The following is a 25,056-nucleotide window of genomic DNA, read 5'->3' as shown; positions in this document are numbered from 1 at the left end:
AATTCTGTCTTTTTTAGGGCATCAATTTAATTCTGTCTAACAACCAACGAACAGCTTCCTGCACTGTACTTAAATAGAAACACAACGGCTGACGTGTCAATGAGCTTCAGGACGCTGGACGCGCACGGGCTGGCCGCGCCGGGACTCCGAGCGAGCTCTGCCCGCGCGGCGCGCCCTGCAGGCCTGCACACGCGTATTTATACCGCCGGCCGGCCGAGCCCGCGCGAAGCAGCAAGAGAGAGAGAGAGAGAGAGGCGAGGTAGACGTACGACGGCGGCGATGTCGCAGGTGCAGGCGGCGTCGTCGTCATCCAGTGGAGCTCCTAATACCCCTACCCTCGAAGGCGAGCTCGAGGGGAAGCTCCTCCTGCACGACGACAACATGCCGCCACCGGCAGCGCCGACGCAGACCAAGCGAGGGGAGCGGCCGCACCAGCCTCGTGAGGGCGGCTCCGACGTCGTCGGTGACCACCGCGAGAGGTTCCTCCGAGCGTACGATCGCCTCAGGGACGAGCTCCTCGACGACGACTCGTGCGAGCTCACCGACGAGGCCAGGCGCTGGGTCGCGCAGGTACATACACGTGGTCCACAAAATACGTACGGTACCGTGCACACGTACATACGCAAATGCTCCTGGTGCATGCATGCACGTTGCATATGCATGCACAATGCAGCGTCACCTTGCACGTATATTTTTTTTCTTTTTGAGCAAACCTTGCACGTATTTATTTGAGCACAAATCGAAAGATCAATCGGAACATGCTTTAAACCACAAACATAAATCCTCAACTCCTTGCACGTTTTGGCCCACTTAAGCACACGGCAAATTTTGGCCATTTAAGAGCCTGACCCTGCCACGTTTCTCTGCTAAATTCGGCCCTTTTAGGCCGGTATGTACAAAAGTACAAATAACGCCCTAGGAGGCTATAGGACAAAGTAGTGACAAAGACAAACCATGCCTAACCACCATTGATCCCTGTCTTCCCTGACGTGTTCCTCTCAATTTTTTTTTTGAAAAAGAATAGCATACGTACACAGTGTTTAAAAAACCTGCAGAAACTGAACGTTTGATGCGGTATAAAATATATTCATTTGATCCATGAAATCGAGATGAGTTAAGTCATTGTACATGCACCGTGCGAGTCTCATCCATTCTCTATTGTATTCTTTCAGATGATTGACTACAACGTGCCTGGAGGTGAGAAGGCATCCATCAGAGATCAGACCACTACATAGCACCAGAACCTCATTTTGTAACACAACAGAGCAAAGTTTCCGAGTTCATATATTTGGACATATTCAAAGTAGAAGCTGATGATACTATATAGTACAAAACAAAAGACTTATGATCAGCCTTCAAATCTCAAGCAAAATCCAGAGTGAATCTCTGCAGCTATATAAACTCTCTGACACGCAAACTGTACCTTTTCTTTTGAAGGGAAACTGAACCGAGGTCTGTCAGTGGTCGATAGTTACTTGCTGTTGAAACAAGGAAGCGAGGTTGCTGAAGATGAATTCTTCCTCGCTTGTGTTCTTGGTTGGTGTGCGGAGTGGGTAATATTTCTAATGACCCTTCTCACTATGATTATTCTGTACAAAAGAACGGAATATTTGATTATTTTGTTGCAATAAAATACATGCAGTTTCAAGCATGTGCATTGCTACTTGATGATATCATGGATGATTCTCATACAAGGAGAGATCAGATTTGTTGGTACCGACGGCCTGAGGTCCTTCAAATGACATCTCACTTTCTCTTCTATATGTATCCACTTTTATCATTTGAGTCCAGAATTTGTCTATTCAATTAAGCTATAAAGTATATTCATTTTCTTCTTTTTTATAGGTTGGTCTTCAGGGCATAAACGACGGTATTCTACTGAAATGTCACATCGCACGTTTGATAAAAAGGTACTTTAGAGAAAAGCCTTACTACATAGACATCTGTGAATTATGGAACGAGGTCAGTCTCCTTTGGATAAAAAAACATTACAGAAATCGGCAAATTTCGTAAAAACACAAGTCAATGACTACTATTTGGGTCTCTTGTTTAGGTAGCTTTGCAGACTTCGCTCGGACAGATGCTTGATCTTATCAGCACACATAATGGGACGAATGACGTTGCAAAATACAATATTGAAGTGTATGCGATTCATCTTACTGGTTAAATACTGCAATGTCTGTGCTAATGTATTTTTCTTTTGCTACACAGGTACCGTCGTATTGTCAAGTACAAGACGTCTTACTACTCTTTTTATCTCCCTGTAAGTCTGAAGTTCAGAATAATTACCTATCCTCAGTCATGCTGCTAAAACATGCATATGAAAATATTTATCTGTTGTACTCTAATCAAAAGTCATATCGTAACATATATAAATGTTGTCTAAAAGCTATTTTTCAGCACATATTCTTAGTAGACTTGCCAGGTGGATTTATTGGGATATTTTTAATATGAAATTTGTGTGTGAACTGAATCACAATGATTTGAACACAAAACCCCCCTGTCCAAGCATGCCCCAATTAAACATCGTTGGCACACCTAGCAATTTCCCAATTGATTTACCTTTTGACTTCTGAATTTCATACCCATTCCTAGTTTCCACGCCGACCCTTCCACAATAATGATATTTCTTGAATGAAGATAACTTTCTGAATTCAGACACTCACATTTTGTCCTCTACAATGGCTTTAGGTGGCTTGTGCATTGCTGTTGTACGGTGCAAAACTTGAAAACTTCAGTGGGCTAAGGGATGTGCTTATTGAAATGGGCATATATTTTCAGGCACAGGCATGTCAATTTTTATGGAAAATATTACGGCTGCTGCTAGTTTACATTTCCCTTGACAGCTCCCAACGTTTTCCAGGATGATTACTTGGATTGCTTTGCAGATCCTAATACAATAGGGAAGGTAAAATAGAGGTCAAAATATTACCAGAAATTCATTTTTTGACAGGACAGGTATGTTCATGTTGTGCTCTTCTCCATTATAGATTGGAACCGATATTGAAGATCACAAGTGTTCCTGGTTAATTGTACAAGCTCTTGGCCATGCCAACAGTGACGAGATAGAAGTACTGCTGGTAAGTAATTTGTTAATAATCATTTAGCTGATAGTTCAATGAAAAATGGCATCATACATTGATTTTCAGGAAAACTACGGAAAGAAGGATTCAACTTCAGTTTCTAAAGTGAAAAGCACTTATTTGACTCTTGATTTGAAGGTAACTGGATTGAGGATCTTGCACACGTCAACACATGGATGCAGTTGTCCAACTTATTTTATACTTAAGTCATAATGATCATGCTTGATATTTGAAGTTTGAACTTTTAGTAAGAAATTGGTCGTTCGCGCGCTTTGCAAAAGGGACATGAGGGGGGTATTGAAATTGCTTTTGCCTCAACATGACTCTTTTGTGGTGTCCCAGGACATCTTCTCTGAGTTCGAAGATCGAGCTTACAAACACTTAGTCACGTCTATTGAAGCTCAACATGACCGTGCGGTGCAAGAGATCCTGAAATCCTTCCTGAAGAAAATCCACCGTCGGGAGAAGTAGATGAAGATGACGAAGATTGCCTAGTTCCCAGTGACCTGTATCCCAGGAAGACCGTTGCATGCACCTATGTTATCGGCGCGATTATCCCTTTTTTCCATTCATTAAGGTTATATCCATGCCATGCGCAGAGAAGATTGATTAGCTAGCTTGTGGTCGATGTGAAAATGTGCAGCTTGTACCACGCATCAAACATTGTGCGCTTTGTGTGTGACCCTGACTCGGAATTCCGGCGTCAGCCGGATGTCCGGTGCCATCCCTTACAGCTACATGCATAGCATGGACCACGACGAAATGACAATGGTTATGGACTATGGTTTTGTGGTAAAGGACTAGTCGCCTAACAAACTAGTTTTTGTAGTGAGGGCCGCTAAAATGTGCATCTAAGGCGCAGCTCCAACAGTCTCTTAAGAGCTAGCTCATAGATTAATTATTTTATTTAATGGCACCTGGTCCTTCAGTCGCAAAGCAAAAGCATGCCTGTCCTCTGCCGCACGGCTGACGGAGGTTGCTGACCGTAATGAGGACAAGGAACGGCCAGTACCGGCGGAGCATCTCAAGTTGGAATTCGAAGTCCATCAAGATCAGTCGCCCCCACCGCCAAGGAATGATCCGTTCTACTTTGCGTCGGAGGCCACGCGTCCCGGTCCGCGCGGTTCGCCGCGATCTGCGGGGGATGCCGGACGCGTCACCGCCCCGGGCGACGCAATGGGTGGCCATGGACCACGACGCGCAGGAATGGCCATTCATGCCAGCAAGTCGGTCCCAGGCGGCCCCTCTGCGCTCCGCTGCCCGGGCCATCCAGGAGCCCACATCGCCTGCTCTGCGACCCAAGTCCCCACCAACGACGTTCTTTCCAAACAGGGCAGCGATTCCCGTCCCGTTGTCGGGTCGCCTACGGTACCGCCAGCGACAGTCCCAGAATCCAATTCAAGCTGCCGTTGCAAACCCCGCTGATCCAATCAGCACCAAAGCGTCGATACACTCGCAGGGACACCTCGGTGGTGCCACTCCGGCTGGGAAGTCGCCCATGCGCCACCCCAAGCCGAAAATCCAAGCCAAGAGGTTGGGTGATGCTGAACAAGTGGAAGCCGACATCTCTTTCCCCGCAGCTGCAGACGCCTGATGAAACCATCGTGCTGAAGTTCCACCGGACCTTCGCTGAGCCACTCTCTTCGTCCAAGCGGGCAGCAATGCGCGAGCTGTTCGCCGCTTCGGCTGAGTGTGCTGCTGTGGATGAGTCAGTTCTATACTGACTCTGCCCACCACCCGTCGCCTAACAAACCGCCAATGAGTGAACGCATCCTGAACTGGATTGTGTGTGGGCTTAATAGCCGCGCCCGTCGCTGCGTAGTTAGGGATCTCGTGATCCAACAGCGCCTCCATTTTGTGTCTTCAGGAGACCAAAGTCGAACAACTCACTGTAACCATGATGCAGACCACGGTGCTGTTGGAGCACATTGTCCAGGAGGGCAATTCCTGGATTGCTGCGGGCTTCAACGCGTTGGCGCTCCTGCTTGCTCTCGCTGGCTGACTACGTCTCACTTCCCCGGCCGCTCATTTCTTGCCCTGTAATAGGAAGCTTCAGTGCCAAGCGTTTTTTCTTTTTTGTTCAGAGTGCGTCGTCGGCCGGTTTTCTGGCTGCTCGACGTCAGTCCAGCTAGCGTTGTACTTACTCTAACTTCTCTTAATGAAATACACGCCTAAACGCGTTCTCTAAAAAAATATAAAAATGAGAGAGAATGATAAACTAGCTCTTCGTAAAGAGCTAAGCTCATACAATTATACACTTTAATAAAAAGGTTGCTTCTTGGGTACCTGGCACATACCTCGTCCACCTACAACTGCAGAACCGCAATGATGTCCATTGATGCCCTAGTTTGTACATTGGGGTCTTGCTACCAGTAATCCACCCAAGGGCCTGATGACTCCGTCCTATTCCGCATTCATGGCATTATTGATGGTGATGTGAACATCATCATGCATGTTCGCGCTCAGTTACTCATGAGTTGTATCCCGATGGTCCATGGAGAACACCTTTGTTTGGAAAAAAGAATGCTTGCCTAAACTATCATGGTAAGAACCTCACACAATGGGGATCAGAACTTAGGAAGGAGCAAGTAGGGCAAGAGAGCTATCAACTTGTGGTGAGAACTCTTATAACCTGTCTCACAAGACATGAGTCTTGTACTTGTAGTGAGAACCCCACTCATAAGACATGAGTGAGTCTTGTAATTATATTGTACGAATGAAGTATGTGAGACAATAATGCCTCTAAACCCCTTAACTATTACAAATTGTTCACATATTGCTCCCTGAGACTCACCAAAAGGCACTACATCCACTCGACGATGGACACTATATGATAGGAGTTGCAAACACTAGAGCAATGATGTCAGATCCATAAATACCACCCCACAACGCCATCACGATGAAATTGATGCTACACTAGCCCTATGGGTCTCAATAGCCCCAATTCGGAGCCCCTTATGTGGGAACCTTCTTTGGGCTTGTATCGTTCGGGTCACTTTAATGTGTAACATATCAAATTTTTGTACCAAGATTATTGTGTAGAAAAAATAAAACTTTTTAATTTTTTTTACTTGACTGTGTGGTTACATGTAGATCTAATCAAACATCCCTTCTTATCTTAATTCAAAACCCCACCTCAAGTTTTTATTTTAAAAATTCGAAAATGCTTCGACAAAACCCAAACCTCTAGAAGGTTTTAGGTTTTGAACTAATACTTGTGTAAACAATATTTGTTTGAATCAACACTTACTCTAAAATAATATTATTTTCAAACTATATCTGGACAAGTTCTCTTGGCTAAAATTAAAGAGCCTTGAAACCAAAATATTCTGAAAACTCACAACCGTTCCCTTCTAGAAGAACGCCTTGGAAATATTTACATAAACAAAAACCATCTTTAATTAGAATTTGGTTTTCAGTAAAATTAATTGGAATTATTTTACACATATTTGTGAAGTTAGTGGCAGTGTTCCACTAGTCACTGGCAGTGTTCCATGAAAAGAATAAACACAAATCAGGAAGAATATAAAAACTGGAAAAGGAGAAAGAAAAAAAAACTGCAAAAGAATTTGTTTGAAAAAGGACCGGCCCATGTCGCACTAGAAAAGCCCGTGCGACGGCGCTTCCCCTCGGCTGAACAGCTCCGACTGCGCTATTGCGGTATCGCCGCCGCCGCCGCCGGGTGCGCTCTCTTTCTCTGGCGCGGCAACGAGCCGACGACTGGGCTACCGCCGCAGCTGCCGTCGCCCTACGCCAGGGGCCCAGGTGTTCATCGGGCTGTTCGCCAGCAGCGAGCTCCCACCAGGTATGCTTGCCGCTTCACGGGCTTTTTACATATTTACCATTATTACGATCGCCACTTACAAGAATCGCACTCTTAGAATGACGCTTACAAATTTAGCCGTTTTAGCTCGCGCTCCTTTTATTTTTACCACTTTCGCCTATGTGGCACGCCAGCTCGTGCTGACACGCTGGCACCGGCACGGGAAATGACCCTGCTGCCCCCGGCCATCTTTCCCTTGCTCCGTCCGTCCGTCCCTGGCTCTCTGCATGCGTCCGTCCCTGAAAAAAATGTGTTTAAAGTACAAAAGCAGTAATATTAGATTTATATTTAGAAATACTTTCTAATGATACTTTTGTTGACACAAATTATTATATATTATAAGAGAAATTAACGGCCAAAGTGTGATTTTGATGACCACATCCACATAAGTCAAATCTCGCTTTCTATTTTGAGATGTAGGGCCGAGGAGCCGGAGCCGCAAAAGCGTGACTTCTTTCGGCTTCTCACAAATTCAACGTAAAATATTACAAAACTATTGTTGGAGCCGTTTTTGCCAAATGTTTTTTTTTAAATGGCTTTAGCTCCACTAAAAAATCTTATCCACTCCCTCCATCTCATAGTAGTTGACCTTCTAGCCTTCTACATGCCCTAAATTAGTTATCATTCGTATTTTTCAACGCAACTTTGTCTTTTCCAATATATCTTTATTTCTATTTCTCTCTTTCTCATCTGTGCAACTCCTCTTGATTCCTATGCCCAGAGCTAAAAGTCATCTATGGAGTATATCATAACGCAAGTCCAGTTTTAGTGGGTGTGTGGGTGTTTCATCCCAATGGTTAGATTCCTTTCTTTAATTTTGCTTGTTTGTTTTTGTTTCTCTCTTTTTTCTTCTGTTTTCAGTTTACAATGGAGTGTGTGTGTGTCTATATATATATATATATATATATATATATATATATATATATATATAGCCAGTAGGGACTCAGTCGCCTCCTGCTCAGCCACGCGCGGATCGAGCCAAACGGGAACGGCACCGACGTCGAAGACGAGCGCAACCTCGGGCGCCTGCTGTCGGCGTCCTGCTGCCCGCGCCTACGTCGGCTCCGTCTCGCGCACATCGCGGGGCTCTCCGCACTCCGCTGCGCCGCCCCCGCCCCCGCGGCCGCGACGCTCGAGGAGGTCCGGCTAGAGCACGTCAGCGACATGGCGTCGCTGGAGCTGGACGCGCCGGGCCTCCGGGCGCTGCACGTCGCCGACTGCTACAGGTCGAAGAGGGGCATGCTGCCGATGCTGCCGCCGCTGGGGAAGAACGACCCAGGGAGGCTGCTGCCGCTGCCGGGAAGGCTGAACCCGGGAATGCTGCTGCCGCCGGAGGTGCCGGGGAGGCCGCCAAACGCCGGGGACGCGCCGCCGCCGAGGCGGTCGAAGGGCGGGAAGGTCTGCGGCTGCACCACCGCGTCGTTGTCCGCCTTCTTCTCCGTCGTCGTCGTCTTGATGTTCCTCGCCTCGGCGGTCGTATCCAGGGCTAGGGCCAGGGCCAACAGAGCTGCCGCCGCCGCCGCCATCGTCATGGAAGACCTCGCCATCGCGCTCTCGGCTCTCTCTTCTTGCTTGCCTGCTCGCTCTTGTTGCTCTCTCTTCTCTTGCTGTGCCTGCTGCTGTGGTGTGTGGTCGTGAGAGAGAAGTGGCGAGGCAGGTGCTTTATAGCGGGGGAGGCGGGCGGGCCGGCGGGGGGCATTGAAGGCGGCGCAACGCAGCGCGCTCATCGGCTGGGTCGCATGCAGGGAGCCAGGGACGGACGGACGGAGCAAGGGAAAGATGGCCGGGGGCAGCGGGGTCATTTCTCGTGCCGGTGCCAGCGTGTCAGCACGAGCTGGCGTGCCACATAGGCGAAAGTGGTAAAAATGAAAGGAGCGCAAACTAAAACGGTTAAATTTGTAAGCGTCATTCTAAGAGTGCGATTCCTGTAAGTGACGATCATAATAATGGTAAATATGTAAAAAGCCCCCGCTTCACTTCCCTCACTGCTGCTTTGCGAAACCGAACACCCAAAATATAACTTAACCTATTTGTCTATATGTAATCGGATCTGATCTAATCGCAAGTGTATACATGTATTATGCCTGCTAACTTCGAGTCTGTTTTGCAAAAAAATATCGGATGTACATGTCTCGTGTCCTCCCATGTCCTCCTGGTCGTGAGACCAACACTCGGTCACTTGTGCTTGCTGTTCAGCAAGCTACCAATAAGTCAATATAGTATATGCAGTATATCTAGGAACAGCTATTTGCTGACAGCATGTGTGTAGACAGTGTAGACAGCACTGTTTACTACATCAATTCTGTGTTACAGCGATTTGTAAGACAAGTTTTAGCATCACATGTATGTTGGACTATTGGATGGCAAGTAGCTTGATTGACTAGGCAGAGTTTGTATCGAGTATCGTTATTTTGCAGTAATAATCAACTTTATAGCTGCGTTGCAGCGTTGGTAGCACTTATTGCGTTTCAATGTTTAGTTAACAGGATTAGGGTTTGAAGTGTCAACGTTTGCACTAAATGTTCCCCCTGTCCTAGTTTTTTAAGTTTGAACTTACCTATAAAGCACACTAACACAGCGAACTCGTAGAAAAAAGTCACTTTTAAAAAAAAAAAAACATGTTTGTACTTCACTTGTGAACTGTTTTGCATAAGTTTATTAGTAGCAGTACCTTCCTGACATTTCCTGACATTTGAAATAATGGCACCATAATCTATGAGATCACAAGTAAAACAGATGAAATGTTGTTATGTTGAAAAGAAATGCTCTTCTATCATGATTGTTTGATCTTCTTTGGTTCCCCATGCTCAATCTCTCTGCACATTTATATAAATACCATTACACCACTTCTGTAGTTTCACTGTAGACTTAACAGAACACTCATTCCTGATTGATGTGGTGCAGATCTCCCATTCATTTTTTTGTATTAAAAATCCTTGGGTTTGGGATGGCATCACCTGTCCAAATGACGGCAAGCAATCTATTACGCACAGAAGGCTTTTCTGGAAATATGGTATGCAATCTATCATCTATGAAGTAACACAACATTTTTATGGCTGGCACTAGTTTATTCTTATATTTCTTCTCTACATAGGGACAAAGATATGGTTTAATTGCTGCGAGAAGTCTTGGATCAAGAAGGTTGCGGATGACTCAACATTGCTTCCATCAACAGCATCTTTGTTGGTGGCATGTACAAAGAGGTGTGGTTCGTAATATCAGATCATCGTCATCTCCTGGGGCTGTGGTATCCAAGGGGTTTGATAGCCCATTAGTTGAGAAACCTGATACTTCATTGGATGTTGGAATTATTCACTTATACCGTATACCATTTCTTCAAGAAAGTGAAACCATGGAGCTGCTCAAGAAAGTGAAGGCGAAGGTTTCTGCTAATATTGTTGATATACTGACCGAGCAGTGCTTCAACATTCAATTGGATAATCCACTCACCCCTGAGAAGCTTTCAATGCTTCATTGGCTCTTAGCAGAAACTTATGAACCAGAGAAGTTGCAAAGTAGGAGCTTTCTGGAGGAGGAAGTATCTAGCAATTCCTGTACTGTCATTGTTGAGGTTGGTCCCCGGATGACATTTTCGACGGCATTCTCGACCAATGCTGTCTCAATTTGTAAGTCTCTCTCATTAGTGGAAGTGACTCGACTGGAGAGGTCAAGAAGATACCTTTTGCGCCTTGAGCCTGGTAGTGGTCCACTTGATGAAAGTCAGCTCAAAGAATTTGCTGCATTGGTTCATGATAGAATGACAGAGTGCATTTATCCCAAAAAGCTCACATCATTTCATTCAGATGCAGTTCCTGAACCTGTCCGTGTTGTTCCAGTCATGGAAAGAGGAGAAGCAGCATTGGAAGAAATAAATGTGAAGATGGGGCTTGCTTTTGATAAACAAGATATTGACTACTATACACACCTCTTCAGAGATGATATTAAACGCAATCCGACTACAGTGGAACTTTTTGATATTGCACAATCCAATAGCGAACATAGTAGACATTGGTTTTTCAATGGAAAACTTGTTATAGATGGAGAAACCATGCCAGCCACTTTGTTCCAGTTAGTGAAGAGCCCCCTAAAAGCGAACCCCAATAACTCTGTCATCGGATTCAAGGATAACTCAAGTGCAATAAAAGGATTCCCAGTAAACCATCTACGCCCAACAATTCCAGGTTCCACTTCACCATTATTCATTGTGACGCGTGAGCTTGATATTTTATTCACAGCAGAAACCCACAATTTTCCATGTGCTGTTGCACCATACCCGGGAGCTGAGACAGGTGCAGGTGGCCGTATAAGAGACACGCATGCCACTGGAAAGGGTTCTTTTGTTGTTGCTTCCACTGCTGGTTACTGTGTTGGTAATCTTCGAATTGACAATTCAAATGCACCCTGGGAGGACCCTACATTTTCTTACCCAGTGAATCTGGCCTCTCCATTGCAAATTCTTGTCGATGCTAGTGATGGTGCGTCTGACTATGGGAACAAGTTTGGTGAGCCTCTAATTCAGGGATATACCAGAACATTTGGGATGAGGTTGCTAAATGGGGAACGGCGTGAATGGTTGAAGCCTATAATGTTCAGTGGAGCTATTGGGAAAATTGACCATGCACACATATCGAAGGATGATCCAGAAATTGGCATGCTAGTTGTGAAGATTGGTGGTCCAGCATACAGAATTGGTATTGGCGGTGGTGCTGCCTCGAGTATGGTCAGTGGCCAGAACGATGCAGAGCTTGATTTCAATGCTGTACAGCGTGGAGATGCTGAGATGGCACAGAAATTGTATCGTGTGGTCAGGGCATGTGCAGAAATGGGAGAGAATAACCCTATCATCAGCATTCATGATCAGGGTGCAGGAGGAAACTGTATTGTTGTTAAGGAAATAATATATCCAAAAGGTGCTGAAATTGATATCCGTTCAATCGTTGTTGGTGATAATACATTGTCGGTCTTGGAGATATGGGGTGCTGAGTACCAGGAACAGGATGCACTACTTGTAAAACCTGAGAGCAGAAGCTTGTTAGAGTTGCTTTGTGAGAGGGAAAGAGTTCCAATGGCTGTCATTGGGAAAATTGATGGCTGTGGAAAAATTGTGTTGATTGATAGCGCTGCTGTGGAGCATGCCAAGTTGAACGGCCTCCCTCCTCCAACCCCTGTTGAAGAACTTGAGCTTCAAAAAGTTCTAGGTGACATGCCTCAGAAGACCTTCGAGTTCAAGCGTGTTTCTCATGTCACAGAGCCTTTAGACATAGCACCTGAGGTAACACTTTTGGATGCTCTAAAGCGAGTATTAAGGCTCCCATCTGTGTGTTCAAAGCGTTTCTTGACCACAAAGGTTGATAGGTGTGTGACAGGTCTTGTTGCACAACAGCAGACAGTTGGGCCTCTCCAACTTTCGCTTGCTGATGTGGCTGTGATTGCACAAACATACACAGACCTAACAGGTGGTGCTTGCAGCATTGGAGAGCAACCAATAAAGGGTTTGCTTAATCCTAAGGCCATGGCTAGACTTGCTGTTGGGGAGGCCTTGACTAATCTTGTTTGGGCTAAGGTTACATCACTTGCTGATGTCAAAGCAAGTGGGAATTGGATGTACGCTGCAAAGCTTGATGGCGAAGGTGCAGATATGTACGATGCAGCTGTCGCTTTGGCTGACTGCATGATTGAACTTGGTATTGCAATAGATGGGGGGAAAGACAGTCTTTCCATGGCAGCCCAATGTGATGGTGAAGTCGTCAAGGCTCCTGGAAATCTGGTCATCAGTACTTATGTGACATGTCCTGATATAACATTGACGGTAACCCCTGATTTGAAGCTTGGTAATGATGGAATCCTTCTGCATATTGACCTCGCTAAAGGAAACCGCCGTCTTGGTGGTTCTGCCCTTGCACAAGCATTTGATCAAATTGGAAATGATTGCCCCGACATTGATGATGTTATGTACCTGAAGAAGGTATTCGGGGCCATTCAGGAATTGCTCAGTCAACGTCTTATTTCAGCAGGCCATGACATAAGCGATGGTGGCTTTATTGTGAGTGTTCTTGAGATGGCATTTGCTGGTAATTGTGGTTTTAAGCTCGACATAGACTTGGAAGATAGGAGCCTTCTTGAAGGACTTTTTGCAGAGGAGCTTGGCCTTGTTATTGAAGTGCACTCGAAATATCTCAATATCGTGAAGCAAAAGCTTGAAGCAACAGGCATTTCTGCTAATGTAATTGGAGAAGTTACTTGCTCACCAGAAATAGAAGTTTTTGTTGATGGCAATCTACATCTCAAGGAAAAAACTTCAGATCTCAGGGATCTCTGGGAGGAAACGAGCTTCCAGCTTGAGGAGTTACAACGTCTGAAATCTTGTGTCAAACTTGAGAAACAAGGATTAAAATGCAGAACATCGCCATCATGGTCTCTGTTATTCACTCCCAAGTTCACAGATGAGAAACTGTTGATTGCTTCCTCGAAACCAAAGGTCGCTATCATTCGTGAAGAAGGGAGCAATGGGGACAGGGAAATGGCTGCTGCATTCCACGCTGCTGGATTTGAACCATGGGATATCACAATGTCAGACCTCTTGGCTGGGAAGTCTTCTCTAACAGAGTTCCGTGGGATTGCGTTTGTTGGCGGTTTCAGCTATGCAGATGTGCTGGATTCAGCGAAAGGTTGGGCTGCATCAATCAGGTTTAACAAACCCCTCATTCAGCAATTTCAGGATTTCTACCATAGGCCAGACACGTTCAGCCTTGGAGTATGTAATGGTTGGCAGCTTATGGCTCTTCTTGGCTGGGTGCCAGGATCTGATGTTGGAGGTTCTCTTGGTAAAGGTGGAGATATGTCCCAGCCCAGGTTTATTCACAATGAATCCGGTCGTTTCGAGTGCCGGTTTACCAGTGTGTCCATTGGGGATTCTCCTGCTATCATGTTCAAGGGGATGGAAGGTTCTACCTTGGGTGTTTGGAGTGCTCACGGCGAGGGAAGAGCTTTCTTCCCAGATGAAAATGTTCTAGCTACTGTTGTAAAGTCTAATCTGGCACCTTTGAGATATTGCGATGATTTTAACAACATAACCGAGACCTATCCCTTCAATCCTAATGGTTCTCCACTAGGTATTGGAGCCCTTTGCTCCCCTGATGGGAGGCACCTTGCTATGATGCCGCATCCGGAGCGTTGCTTCATGATGTGGCAATACCCATGGTATCCCAAGGAATGGCAGGTTGAGAAGAGTGGCCCCAGCCCTTGGCTGCGGATGTTCCAGAATGCTAGGGAATGGTGTTCATAGTGCAGGTAAATTAGTCTTATTAACTGCTTTCTGCTTCTGTTTGTGGCACTATAAAATCAATTTTAGTAGAACCTTTAACTTCCTGTGCACCGATACATTTCTGTAGAACCAATGGTTAGGACTGAGAATGTTATTGACATGTTATTAAGGGGCTGTTTGGATCCCCTCTAAACTTTAGACCTCTAAAAGCTTTAGAGCACTTCAGCTCACTTTTGAGCTCTAAAGCTCTAATGTGAGGTGGACTAAAGTTTAGAGCTAACTTTAGACCACTTGTTTGGAGTTTTAGCTCTAAAGTTTAGAGGAGAAAATCCAAACAGCCCCTAAGTTTCATTTCGTAGATCCTTATTCTCTCCTGCCAGTTTTCTGTCAAAGAAGAACCTTATTCTTTTTAACAAAGTACACTGATGGAACTTTGGGATACATAGAGAAGCCATGTGTTGGTCTGTTGGAACTCTTCAAATAGATTGAATTACCCAGTTAGCCTAGCTGTCAGACAGTGACAAGTTAGCAAGACAATCAATCAGTCCAAATTACCTAATAGATTTAAAAATTCCAGAGTCTCTGTCAAAGCAACATTTAATCTTGATTTAACTTTATCTGCTACTTTGTGTATGATCTATAAAGTTGCTAAGCACTTTATTCTCTTCATGTTCTATTGGAATTTTGTGTGTGTGTGTGTTTTTGTCGAACACGTAGGAGAGCTGTGCATCTTTATATTAAGAAGAAAAGGGGGCAAGAACCCTTACAACATACACCCATACACGCTTGGTTATGGAATTTTGTGTTGCAGCTGGACTTTGAGCTTTCTTGTTCGTTTCCGTGCTCTGTTTGGTGCAGCTTGCCGTATTATGCTTAATAGTTAGTTCTCAGTTCGGTGCAGCTTGCCGTATTGTGCTTACTCTACTAGTTGGCTATATGATTTTGCAGGGTAGTGTCTGGCTTCAGTGAGGTGGTCATCACCGCGGTATCGGCTGTTACGAGTTTGGATGGTTGTTCTCATTCGATGACCCTTTTTTTGCGGAATAAAGGTGTTTGACCAGCATGCGTTATCCAATACGTAGCTGATAACGAGTTTCAAGTTTGAAATTTTAAAAATGGAAAACTGTCTGGTTGTCGCTTAGCCTGTGAGGACGCCGGATCTGAGTATCTGTCTTGCTGGTGGTTGCCAAAGATAAGATACAATAACTGTCATCCCTCATCAGTGATATATCCCAATCAACGCAGAGAATGCTTGCTGTGTTACCCGAATTAAATGCTTATCTACGATGCCATGCCGACGTTTAGTCCGATCTACGATGGAAACAATCCACTAATCTGCCTTCTGTTTACACCTCCAACGATAGAAGAATCCCAAAGCCTCACGCTGCTGCTCTAGGGCCAGGAGGCAGGGCACATCCGCTCGGAGGCGACAGCGTGTAGGGGCGGCTTCGGGGCTTCCAGCGTGCGGCGGCGTCCGGTGTCCGGCCCCTCGGGCACTGTGGCTGACGTGCGACGGTGCCTGGTGCGTCGGGCGGCGAACGGCGGTTCTCCTCCCGTCCTCCGTTCCTCCCAGTCCCAAATCCCGATGGCGGGTGGCTGCGCGGCTGCCTAGCCACGGGCTCAGGGCGTCAGCTGTCAGGGGGAGGCCGGGAGGCGAGCAGCAGGCAGCAGCCGCGTGCGGTGTGCCGGTGCCCCTGGCCCCAGGGCCTTGCTGCGTGTGGTGTGGTCGACTGTTGGCATACCCCTGTCGTAGGGATTTTGTTTGAGATTTTTTTTGGTGATTTGGTGTTAGTGAATCTGAATTCTGAGTGCTGATAGATTGGTATGTTTTCCTACTACGTCTAACATTTTTTAATTGTATATTCACTCAGTTATTACTTACTAAATTTATTTTATGCATGTGTTTTTTGGTTTTGATCATTCGATGTATCATCTATGATAAATTATATGGACGACGGGAAAAATTCTTCTTATATGCTTTTCATGTGAGAGGTATCTTTAATGTTCTCATGTACCATTTGTTTGCTGAATTACCAATTATAATATAATTGTTATATGCTAAACCGATACAAATATGATATACATGCATAACTAGACCGAAATATCGGTCAAGTTTGATATATATGTGGTGGTCCGTTGTTGACGGTGAAAATGACATGATGGTATATCTTGATAATACTGTCAACGTGCCTCGGAATAAAAGGAAATGAGCATTGCATAAGCATATTTTATACAAATGACATGGTTCTACATGTATATGGACTATTTGAGTATGTAGGTGAAATATAGGAAAAAGGTGGGACCAAGAGGGGTAACCCTAGGGGGGTCGTGCGACCCTATGACCCCCTTTTCCCTCAGTCCACGTGACAAGCAAGGAAACACACTTCTAAACATTTTCAATCATCAGATGCATGTTGTGTTTTCTCTAGACAGCGCACACGCATCTCCAACACAACCTACACCTCACCATGACATTGGACCAAGCACCCCACAAGAGCAGGAGGGCCCACAGGCAGGGGAGGGTCGGGCGACCCCCCCCCCCCCCCCCCCCCCCCATGGTTGGCTGACCCCTAGGGGGCTCCCACTACTTCTCTTCGGTAAACATGCAAATAAGCACAACTATGGTTAATCTCCACTTGGTTTGATGATGGTTTGATCCAATGGATGATGTTTTGGAGCACTTGGATCCATGGGCCCACCAAATGGAATATTCACTAGGATCAAGGAAGCATCTTCACTCCGCCCCCAAGGCACCTCCTAGAACTATAAATTCCCTCTCATTCAAGACACATCCTAAGGAGCAAACATCTCCACTCTTTCAGGATGTAGTAGTAGTGTTAGTATAGTTGGGAGCTAGAGTGAGTTGTTTAGTCTCTAGTTTCCTAATCTAGTGTGATGTTTAAGTTGTAGTAGTAGTGCTAGTATAGTTGGGAGTTAGAGTGAGTTATTTAGTATCTGGTTTCCTGATCTAGTGTGATGTTTAAGTTGTTCCTCAAAAAAATAGTGTGATGTTTAAGTTTTTGTGCTATATGCCTCATGATGAGTGAGTATAAACTCAGTCGCAAGCAAACAAGTCATTGTAAATAGCTTGAGATAATTCCTCCGGTGCTATGGCAAATTATTAGAATCCCATATTACTCCACTGGCGTTTCACTTTTCCATGCTTTGTGTCATAGTGCCTGAGGCGATAAAAGTGAACTATGTATTATTCAGAGCTTCTAACAGTTCAAAAGAACCTGGTGCCAGGGGACAGATCAACATATATGACTCCTATCAACAGACAATAACTGGTGGCTGGGGTTTGTAGCGAGGCTAGGTCTACTTGACGAATAAGGGGCATCCTATTTCAAAGATGCTGCAAGGTGCATCTCTACGGATTGCTTGTCTAATGGCATGCTTAAGCATGAACACAGCTGTTACACAGCTAGCTTGTATACAGACATTCATGGTTGGTTCACATGAGTTGTATACTTGTACTGACGTATGCTTGTCCATATTTTCCTCCGTGAATGAAGGCAAGCACTCACCCCAAATGGATGGATTTTCTTGCTGTTGCATATCTTTGACATCCACACAATTGATTATTGTTGTAGTGCTATGCTCCTTTCTTTGTCTATGATTAGGCTTTGTCCTTAGACCTTGGAGTTTGGATCGCATTATTACCAAACTCCTCTTTTGACACCTCGGTGAACGGATTAGCATCAGCAAGCACAAGCAATAGAATAATACATGCGTTATAATTTTTTTGTACATCAACGAGAAGGTGCCCTAGATCTGTCTACTACACAACCATGTATTTTATACAGTTTCAACACATGAATTTTTTAGCACCATAAGATTAAGATCCAACACCCTTCACCCTTCTTCTACCTCCAGCCTCCAGACTTCTTCTACCTCCAGACAATCACAAATCACAAGATCACAGATCACAAGTCTGTCTACTACACAACCATATGTTTTATGCAGTTACAACACATGATTTTTTTAGCACCATAGGATTAAGATCCAACAACCTCCACCCTTCTTCTATCTCCAGCCTCCAGCCTTCTTCTACCTCCAGACAATCACAAATCACAAGATCACAGATCACAAGAAATAATTTTTTCCTATAGAAGGACAAATCACAAATCGCAGAGGTGTTTATGTGTTCGTTATGACATGTGGGTCCCAGACGTCATAGATAAAAAAATCCATATGTTTTTTAGTGCTAAAACACATATGTATTGTATAGCATTTCTGTTTTTTAAGGCCAAATCTCTATGTGGTTTTATGGGCATTAAATAAACTGAAAGTATAGATTTAGAGAGATGATGAAAGTTTAATAGGATACTGCCTTTGATAGAGAGTCTTGAGAACAAAGATATGAAACTTCCACTGAGACAGGCCTAAAAGAAGTACCATGGTAGCGGCGGCGGCGAGAGCACCGGAGAAGTTAATGACAACATTCGAGGCAGCGAGAGCGTTGCCGATGTTGAACATGTCCTTGCCAAGTTGGAGCTATTGGCCCTGTTCGGCTTACTCCATATTTAGCTTGTTCGGCTTCTTTTTTCAGCCAGAACGGTGTTTTTTTCTCACAACAATTCAGCCGGAACAGTGTTTCAGTTAGTTTCAGCCAAGTTTCAGTTAGTTTCAGCCAAGTTTCAGACCAGCGAACGGGACCATTGTATAGTTGTTGCCTTGTTGGTCTTTACCAATCTATATGAAAGAAAAATATCAAGTAAGGGACCATTTAGTTGTGCTTCTTCAGTGGCTTCCGAAGTACTTGAACGTGCAGGGCTATCAGAGGGGTCATGACAAAATAGCTATGCGTTGAGAGAGGCATGCGCCTGTAGGAGTTGGAGGAGCTGAAAATTATAGCTTCTACCGTCTCCTCTTGTGATGCTCGATTGGACATCGATGTCCCTGCGCCTGTAGGAGATGAGGAGCTTGGTGAACTAAATCAGGGAGAGGAAGAAGGGAAGACATGAGAGATAAAAGAAGAGAAGAAAAACAAATAAAAGAAGAAAAAAGAAAGAAAGAAATAGAAGAGCCTTAGCTCGGCAGACGTGTGAACTACCCTTAGCTCAGCAAAATAAAAAAAATAAAAATATATATTATAGTCATTTCACTGTTTTAACAATTAGAAAAACCGTTTTTCTAATTAGAGAAACTGAAGAAAAAAAAGAAACCACAGCTGAAATTGTTTTGGTTGAGCTCTATCACGGGTCCTAACTTCTGAACGCGACTGTAGCATAGAGTTGGGTGCCTCAATTATTGATCTTTGGAAATGGCCGTGCTAGCTACGTCTCCTTCCGTTTGAATCCAGTTCTCGTTTTCTCTCGGAACTCAGAAGAAAGCCGGCTGGCCCGGCTGCTTCTACTCATGTTGCTACAGTGTATCTTCCAGCCGCTACAGCATTTTTTTCTCACACAAACAGCCACTACAGTGTTTTGTCTTATTTTTTCAGACAAGCGAACGGAGCCTATATGGTTCCTGCAAATTCCTGACCAAACTAGGTTGCCTAGTGCTACATTTTCTCCGTGATTGAAGGAGCCAACCTTCGCCTGGTTTCAAGGCATTGATACGGGGAAGAGCTATAGCTATAGCTATTCAAAGAATGTTCCTTCCTTTTTGCTGAATGTTGCACTCTTTGCATGACAGAGGCATACAGCTCTGAGTACAGTACAGTACACTTCACAGTTAGAGCAAGTATAATAGTAGGCTGTAAGTCGACTAAATATTGAGGTGGAGGAGAGAGAGGAGGAGAGAGAGGAGAAGCGAGCTGTAAGCTTACAGCCGGTTTGAGCACAAGAACTAAGAAAGTCTGTGAGAGAGACAAGTGAGTCATGTATTAACTATAAAGAGCTAACTACTATATGAGTGAGCTGAGAGAAGGCTACAAGGAACCTTAGGCCAGTCTCAATGGGGATTTCATAGAGTTTCATGGGCATTAAATATGCTGACATGGCACTGTCTTGATGAAGAGAGAGAAGATAAAAGTTTCATGGGAGTAAAGAGAGTTTCATGGGGATGAAACTCTTCTACACTGTTTCCAAAATATGGATGTGTTAGAAACTAAAAGATAAAACCTCTACTGAGACTGGCCTTACAACCAGCAAACCGGCTGTATTATTAGCCTTCCCCTTACCCAGCAGTGGCATGGCCCGGCCGCATGGGGACTAGTACTACCTACGGCACACAGCCAATACGGGTTACGTATAGCTCCAGCCTCCGCCGGCTCGGTTAAGGGAAATTACCGAGCAGTAACAAATCAGGGGTTGCATTTGCACATGGCTGGTTAAACTGGTATACTGGTGAGACAAGTTAGAATCCTGACGATGAGTAGTACTTCTGGTATATCCTACACTACGGAAACGGAATGGTTTCACAGCTGCAGTAAATTTCCCTCAAACAAAGAGTGGACAAAAATTCGACAGTTTCAGTAGAATACTGGATAACACTGACCACAGGGCTCAGGGGGGCATGGACGCATGGTGCGCATGGACACCACACCAGCTGCCGCGAGACGATTCAGGCAGAAATGGCCAAGATCCCTCGTATTCTAATGGGCCGAAATAAACAAAAGCGTTTTCTTTCGCTTTTCGTCGCGATCGATCAGAACGGCAGGCAGATGCGCCTGCCCTGGACATTACAAAACACCGCGCCCTATGCGGCTCTCGAAGCAGGGTTAACACACGCTGTCAAGTTGCTTCCATGGTTCAGCATTCGCCAATCCAACGTAGGCGCGCACCGCGACCTGCAGAAAACACCCGTTTCCCCGAGAAAATACGGCAGAAGCGATGCATGTTGGTCGCCTGAAACACTCGGACTCGGAGCAGGGGGAGTTGCTTCCTGCGTTCGATGCATGGCCGGCCCCGGCCTGGTAAAAGTAGCCTTGTTAGCTATGCAAATACTAGTATGCATGCACTACTAGTGGGTTAGTGTCACTGCCCTGTACTTCCATTGTTAGAATAAGATTAGCTCTGCTCTTGGGCCAATAGCAACAGCTGACACAGATTGGTTGGGGCGCTAGAATATTTCCAGCACAAAGAACAGCAGATGTGTAGCACAACATTTTGACTACCTATCAGGTTACTACTAGTACGTTTGGATGACGCTGGCTGGACTAGGAAGGCTGCAGGAGAGTGAAGAAGTTTTGGTGCCTGTGGGATGAAATGAAAATGATAGATGTTCATGGCGGTCTGATGAATGAATGCCTGAATGATGTGCTTTGCTAGTCCTGGTCCCAACCAAAGATGGTGTTTTTTTCCGGTCTCATTCTCATGCCTCTCTGAAACAATCATCGGCTACAATGATTGATGGATGGGCTAACAGCTATGGTACAAACCATTTACCATGACAACAACGCCCGATCGAAAGGGAATTAAGCACAACAGGGACAGGAAGAGAGACCATGGATGCCATGGCATGGATGGCACGCTGCCGTGCCGAGGCATGCACCTCGGTTCGGTCGGGTTCGGTCACAGCCTCGCAGTCGCAGGTGGGGTGATCCTGATCCTGACAAGCTCTCAACGGAAAGCGCCCCGTGTTTCTCTGCACCGGCCATGTCCGTGAATCTTGTTCTGTCCCCGGGTCGGCCCTGGCGCCTTGCGGCCTTGGGTAGAGGACACACGAAAGCGGAGCGCTGCCTACCTGCGTGGCCAGTCGCCACCATGCCTATGGGTGCCGCTGGCCACGAGCTGGACGCAACGAGGCCATGTGAAGGAGCTTTGGATGGTAGTAGCTAGGCATAGGCTAGCTGCTGGGCACTGCTGAGACTGGCTATGCGTGCATGCCGAGCTCTGCGCAGAGGGGACGCGGCTAGCTAGCTGCGCGCACCGACACAGTGCGTGGCGCTGTGTGGTGTGCATGCGCACCGTGTCACCGTGGTTACAGCCGGTCTAACGGTATTTTTCTTTCACAATAAACTAAGTACTAATCGAGCTTATTTATTTAAAAATCAATCAACGAACAGACTGATGATAAGCAAGCATGTAGCTGGTCCCGGTTCTGTGCACTACTAGACTCCTGTTCTTTTCGACACAACACCAAATAAAACTCTGCAGTGGAAACATATCAAGTCACACACACAAAACCTATCGGTTAGAGCAAGTATAATAAGTGGATGTAAGTAGGCTGAATGTTGTCACAGAGGAGAAAGAGGTTAAATGCTGACATAGAGTTGAGAGAAGAGGAGAAAGAGAAGAAGCAGACTGTAAACTTCCAGCCGGCTTAGACACGAGAACCAAAAAATTTTATTAGAGAGACAAGTGAGTCAGGTACTAATAGTGAAGAGTTAACTACTATATGGATCGGCTAATTAAGAGATAGGCTTCTAAGATCCTTACAGTCAGCAACTGGCTATATTATTACGATAATACCCTGGTGAGGGCTCTGTCCAGGCACGTTCGTCCGAGCGCCTCGTACTTGGGCCCGCGCAACGACCGGTCCAATAGCCAACGACGGGCCTACCCCATCTATGGTCTCTCCTCCGTCTCTACACTACGACAGCTGAGAAAATCTCCAACTCGCTTCGCTCGTTGCGGTGAGCCCATCCGCCGCCACTGTGCGCCCCGTACCCCGTCGCGTCGAGGTGCTGCCGACGTCGTCATTCCCCTGGCTGATAGAGGAGTTTCGCGTGACGCCGTCCCATTGGCGAGTTTCCCGCGCACGCTGCTGCGCCGGTGAGCTCCATGTGCCGCCGCCGACCGCAACGACGAGCCTCCATTCCTCTAGGCTAAGGTCACATTGCGTTGAAAGCGCATGTTGTAACTGAATGTTTCAAATGTTTCAGATGTTTTATCTGGATGTTGCATGTGCTTCATCTGGATGTTAGAAAAGTAGATCGGGATGTTGCACATATTGTAATGGCTATACACGTATGTTGCAAGTGTATGCTTTAAATGTTTCGTTTGTTTATTCAAACGTATGTTGCAAGTATGTTTGTTTGGATGTTACATATGTTTTACACATATGTTGTAAGTGTTTTATCTGGATGTTGCATATTTTAATATTTTTCATGAGTTTTCAGGTATTTTTGTAAGTGTTTCAGATGCATGTTTCAAGTGTTTCATCTATTTATATACGTATGTTGCAAATGTTTCATCTCGATGTTTCAAAAGTATAGTGGGTGTCGTATATGTTGCAATGGCTCTTGTGGTTGGCGACAGCGGCTTGGGCAGAGCTTCTGCTGCTACCTCACGAGACGTGCCTCGCCCTTTCCTCTCCCTCCCCTCCCTTCCCTTCCCTCTGTCTCGCCTCAGCGTTGGCGTTGGCGTTGGCGTTGGAGCAGGGGTCGTCGAGAGTGCTGCGTTCAGCGTGCGATGCGATATGGGGCGTGGGGTCATGGGATGCGATGCGGGGCCTCGGAGCATGGGATATGATGCAGGTGCAGGTACGAGAGCAGCGTCAGGATGAGTCTTCCGATATTATTAGGGTCTGTTTAGTTGTCCTAATGCAGTCGTCCTTCGCTCCTGTGATGCAACTTCACGGTGGCCTTGTTTAGATTGCAAGTTTTTTCACTCTTTTTCCATCACATTAAATCTTTGGACACATGTATGGAGTATTAAATGTAGATAAAAAAATAACTAATTACACAGTTCGATTGTAAATTACGAGACGAATCTTTTGAGCCTAGTTAGACTATGATTGGACAATAATTATCAAATACAAACGAAAGTGCTACAGTGCCAAATACTGATTCCTAACCCCAATCTAAACCAGGCCGGTGTTTGGTTTCCTGCACTCGTCCTTGAGCCTGTCACTGGTCATGCAGCCTAGGCGCCGGAGCCTAGCTCCCAAAAAACGGATTTGGAATCTGTTTTCTGGCAGCCTGGCTCGCATGAGCCATGTGCACGTACGCGCGAGAGAGCAGCGATGCATGTACGAGCGCAGATATAAGGCAACCAAATAGCTTCCCATTGCATCCAGGCTCTACCGAAGAAGGCAACCAAACAAGCATGGCTTGCATGGCCACATCCCGAGTAAGGTGGTGTTCAGATTTAGTGATTAAAATTTAGAAGATGTATTAAGAGAATATTGCATACTAATAAAAAAATAAATTACATAATCCATCAGTACTTCACGAGATGAATTTTTTAAGTCTAATTAATCCGTCATCAGCATATGTTTACTGTAGCACCACCTCGTCAAATCATGGACTAATTAGGCTTAAAAGATTCGTCTCGCAAATTAGTCATAAACTATGCAATTAGTTTTATAATTAGTCTATATTTAATACTTCATGTGTCCAAATATTCGATGAGACAACGACTAAAATTTAGGAGGGACAACCAAACACCACCTAATACTGGCCTGGGCGCCTAAATACGATGCAGCCCACCTGAGAAGAGAACCAAACAGAGCCTTAGCTTTGCTCTTAACAGTAGTTCATGAATTGAGCTGCTGCTGATGAACTGTCCTACCGAATTTTTTACATTTTAGCTCTTTTTTTAAGTTTTTCATAAATAGATCCTTGGCGGAAAGAATTCAAAAAATGAACCCTTAGCTCGGCGCCATTGGTGCTGGCGCCGAGCTAACACGTCTTGGTGTCAGCGTCTCTGTCGTCGAGCTCCTGGGCACGGTAGATGACATGGTAGTGAGCTCGGCACCAGTCACTCTGTCGCCGAGCTCGGCGCTAGAGTGATTGGTGCTGAGCTCATTGCCATTTAACCCTGGGCAACCTTACTGTCTGAGCGTTCTTCCTCTTCTTTCTCCTCCCTCTCGGGTTTTTTCTCTCCCCACTTCACCCTACCTCATGAATCGACATATTGAACCTTAGAAACTTTAATTTGATCCGTAGATCTTCGAGAGCAAGGTATCCTCGCTCTCCTCCTAGTTTTTTTCGCATCGATTCGGTATGTATTAGTCGGATTTTTGAACGTAATAATCGTCATCACTTAGGGTTT

At 45.4% G+C, this 25,056-nt stretch overlaps 2 protein-coding genes across 2 annotated transcripts; both read left to right on the top strand.

The window, feature by feature from the left end:
- Positions 1 to 243: 243 nt before the first annotated feature.
- On the top strand, positions 244 to 3,837 carry LOC136493951 (farnesyl pyrophosphate synthase-like). Its single transcript, XM_066490078.1, has 12 exons — positions 244 to 570; positions 1,173 to 1,197; positions 1,438 to 1,553; positions 1,643 to 1,729; positions 1,846 to 1,962; positions 2,054 to 2,142; positions 2,212 to 2,263; positions 2,692 to 2,787; positions 2,864 to 2,908; positions 2,991 to 3,080; positions 3,150 to 3,221; positions 3,426 to 3,837. The coding sequence occupies exons 1-12, from the start codon at positions 280 to 282 to the stop codon at positions 3,552 to 3,554; spliced, it is 1,209 nt and encodes a 402-aa protein (XP_066346175.1). The 5' UTR covers positions 244 to 279; the 3' UTR covers positions 3,555 to 3,837.
- Positions 3,838 to 6,733: 2,896 nt separating this feature from the next.
- Positions 6,734 to 14,191, top strand: LOC136493950 (probable phosphoribosylformylglycinamidine synthase, chloroplastic/mitochondrial). Its single transcript, XM_066490077.1, has 3 exons — positions 6,734 to 6,888; positions 9,811 to 9,919; positions 10,001 to 14,191. Exons 2-3 carry the CDS (start codon positions 9,854 to 9,856, stop codon positions 14,189 to 14,191), a joined length of 4,257 nt encoding a protein of 1,418 aa, XP_066346174.1. The 5' UTR covers positions 6,734 to 6,888; positions 9,811 to 9,853.
- The last annotated feature ends 10,865 nt before the right edge of the window (positions 14,192 to 25,056 follow it).

The sequence above is a fragment of the Miscanthus floridulus genome, chromosome 11, assembly GCF_019320115.1.
Source record: "Miscanthus floridulus cultivar M001 chromosome 11, ASM1932011v1, whole genome shotgun sequence".
NCBI classification, from domain to species: domain Eukaryota; kingdom Viridiplantae; phylum Streptophyta; class Magnoliopsida; order Poales; family Poaceae; genus Miscanthus; species Miscanthus floridulus.
The sequence above is the reverse complement of the archived record's forward strand: the minus strand, read 5'-3'. Positions and strand labels throughout refer to the sequence as shown.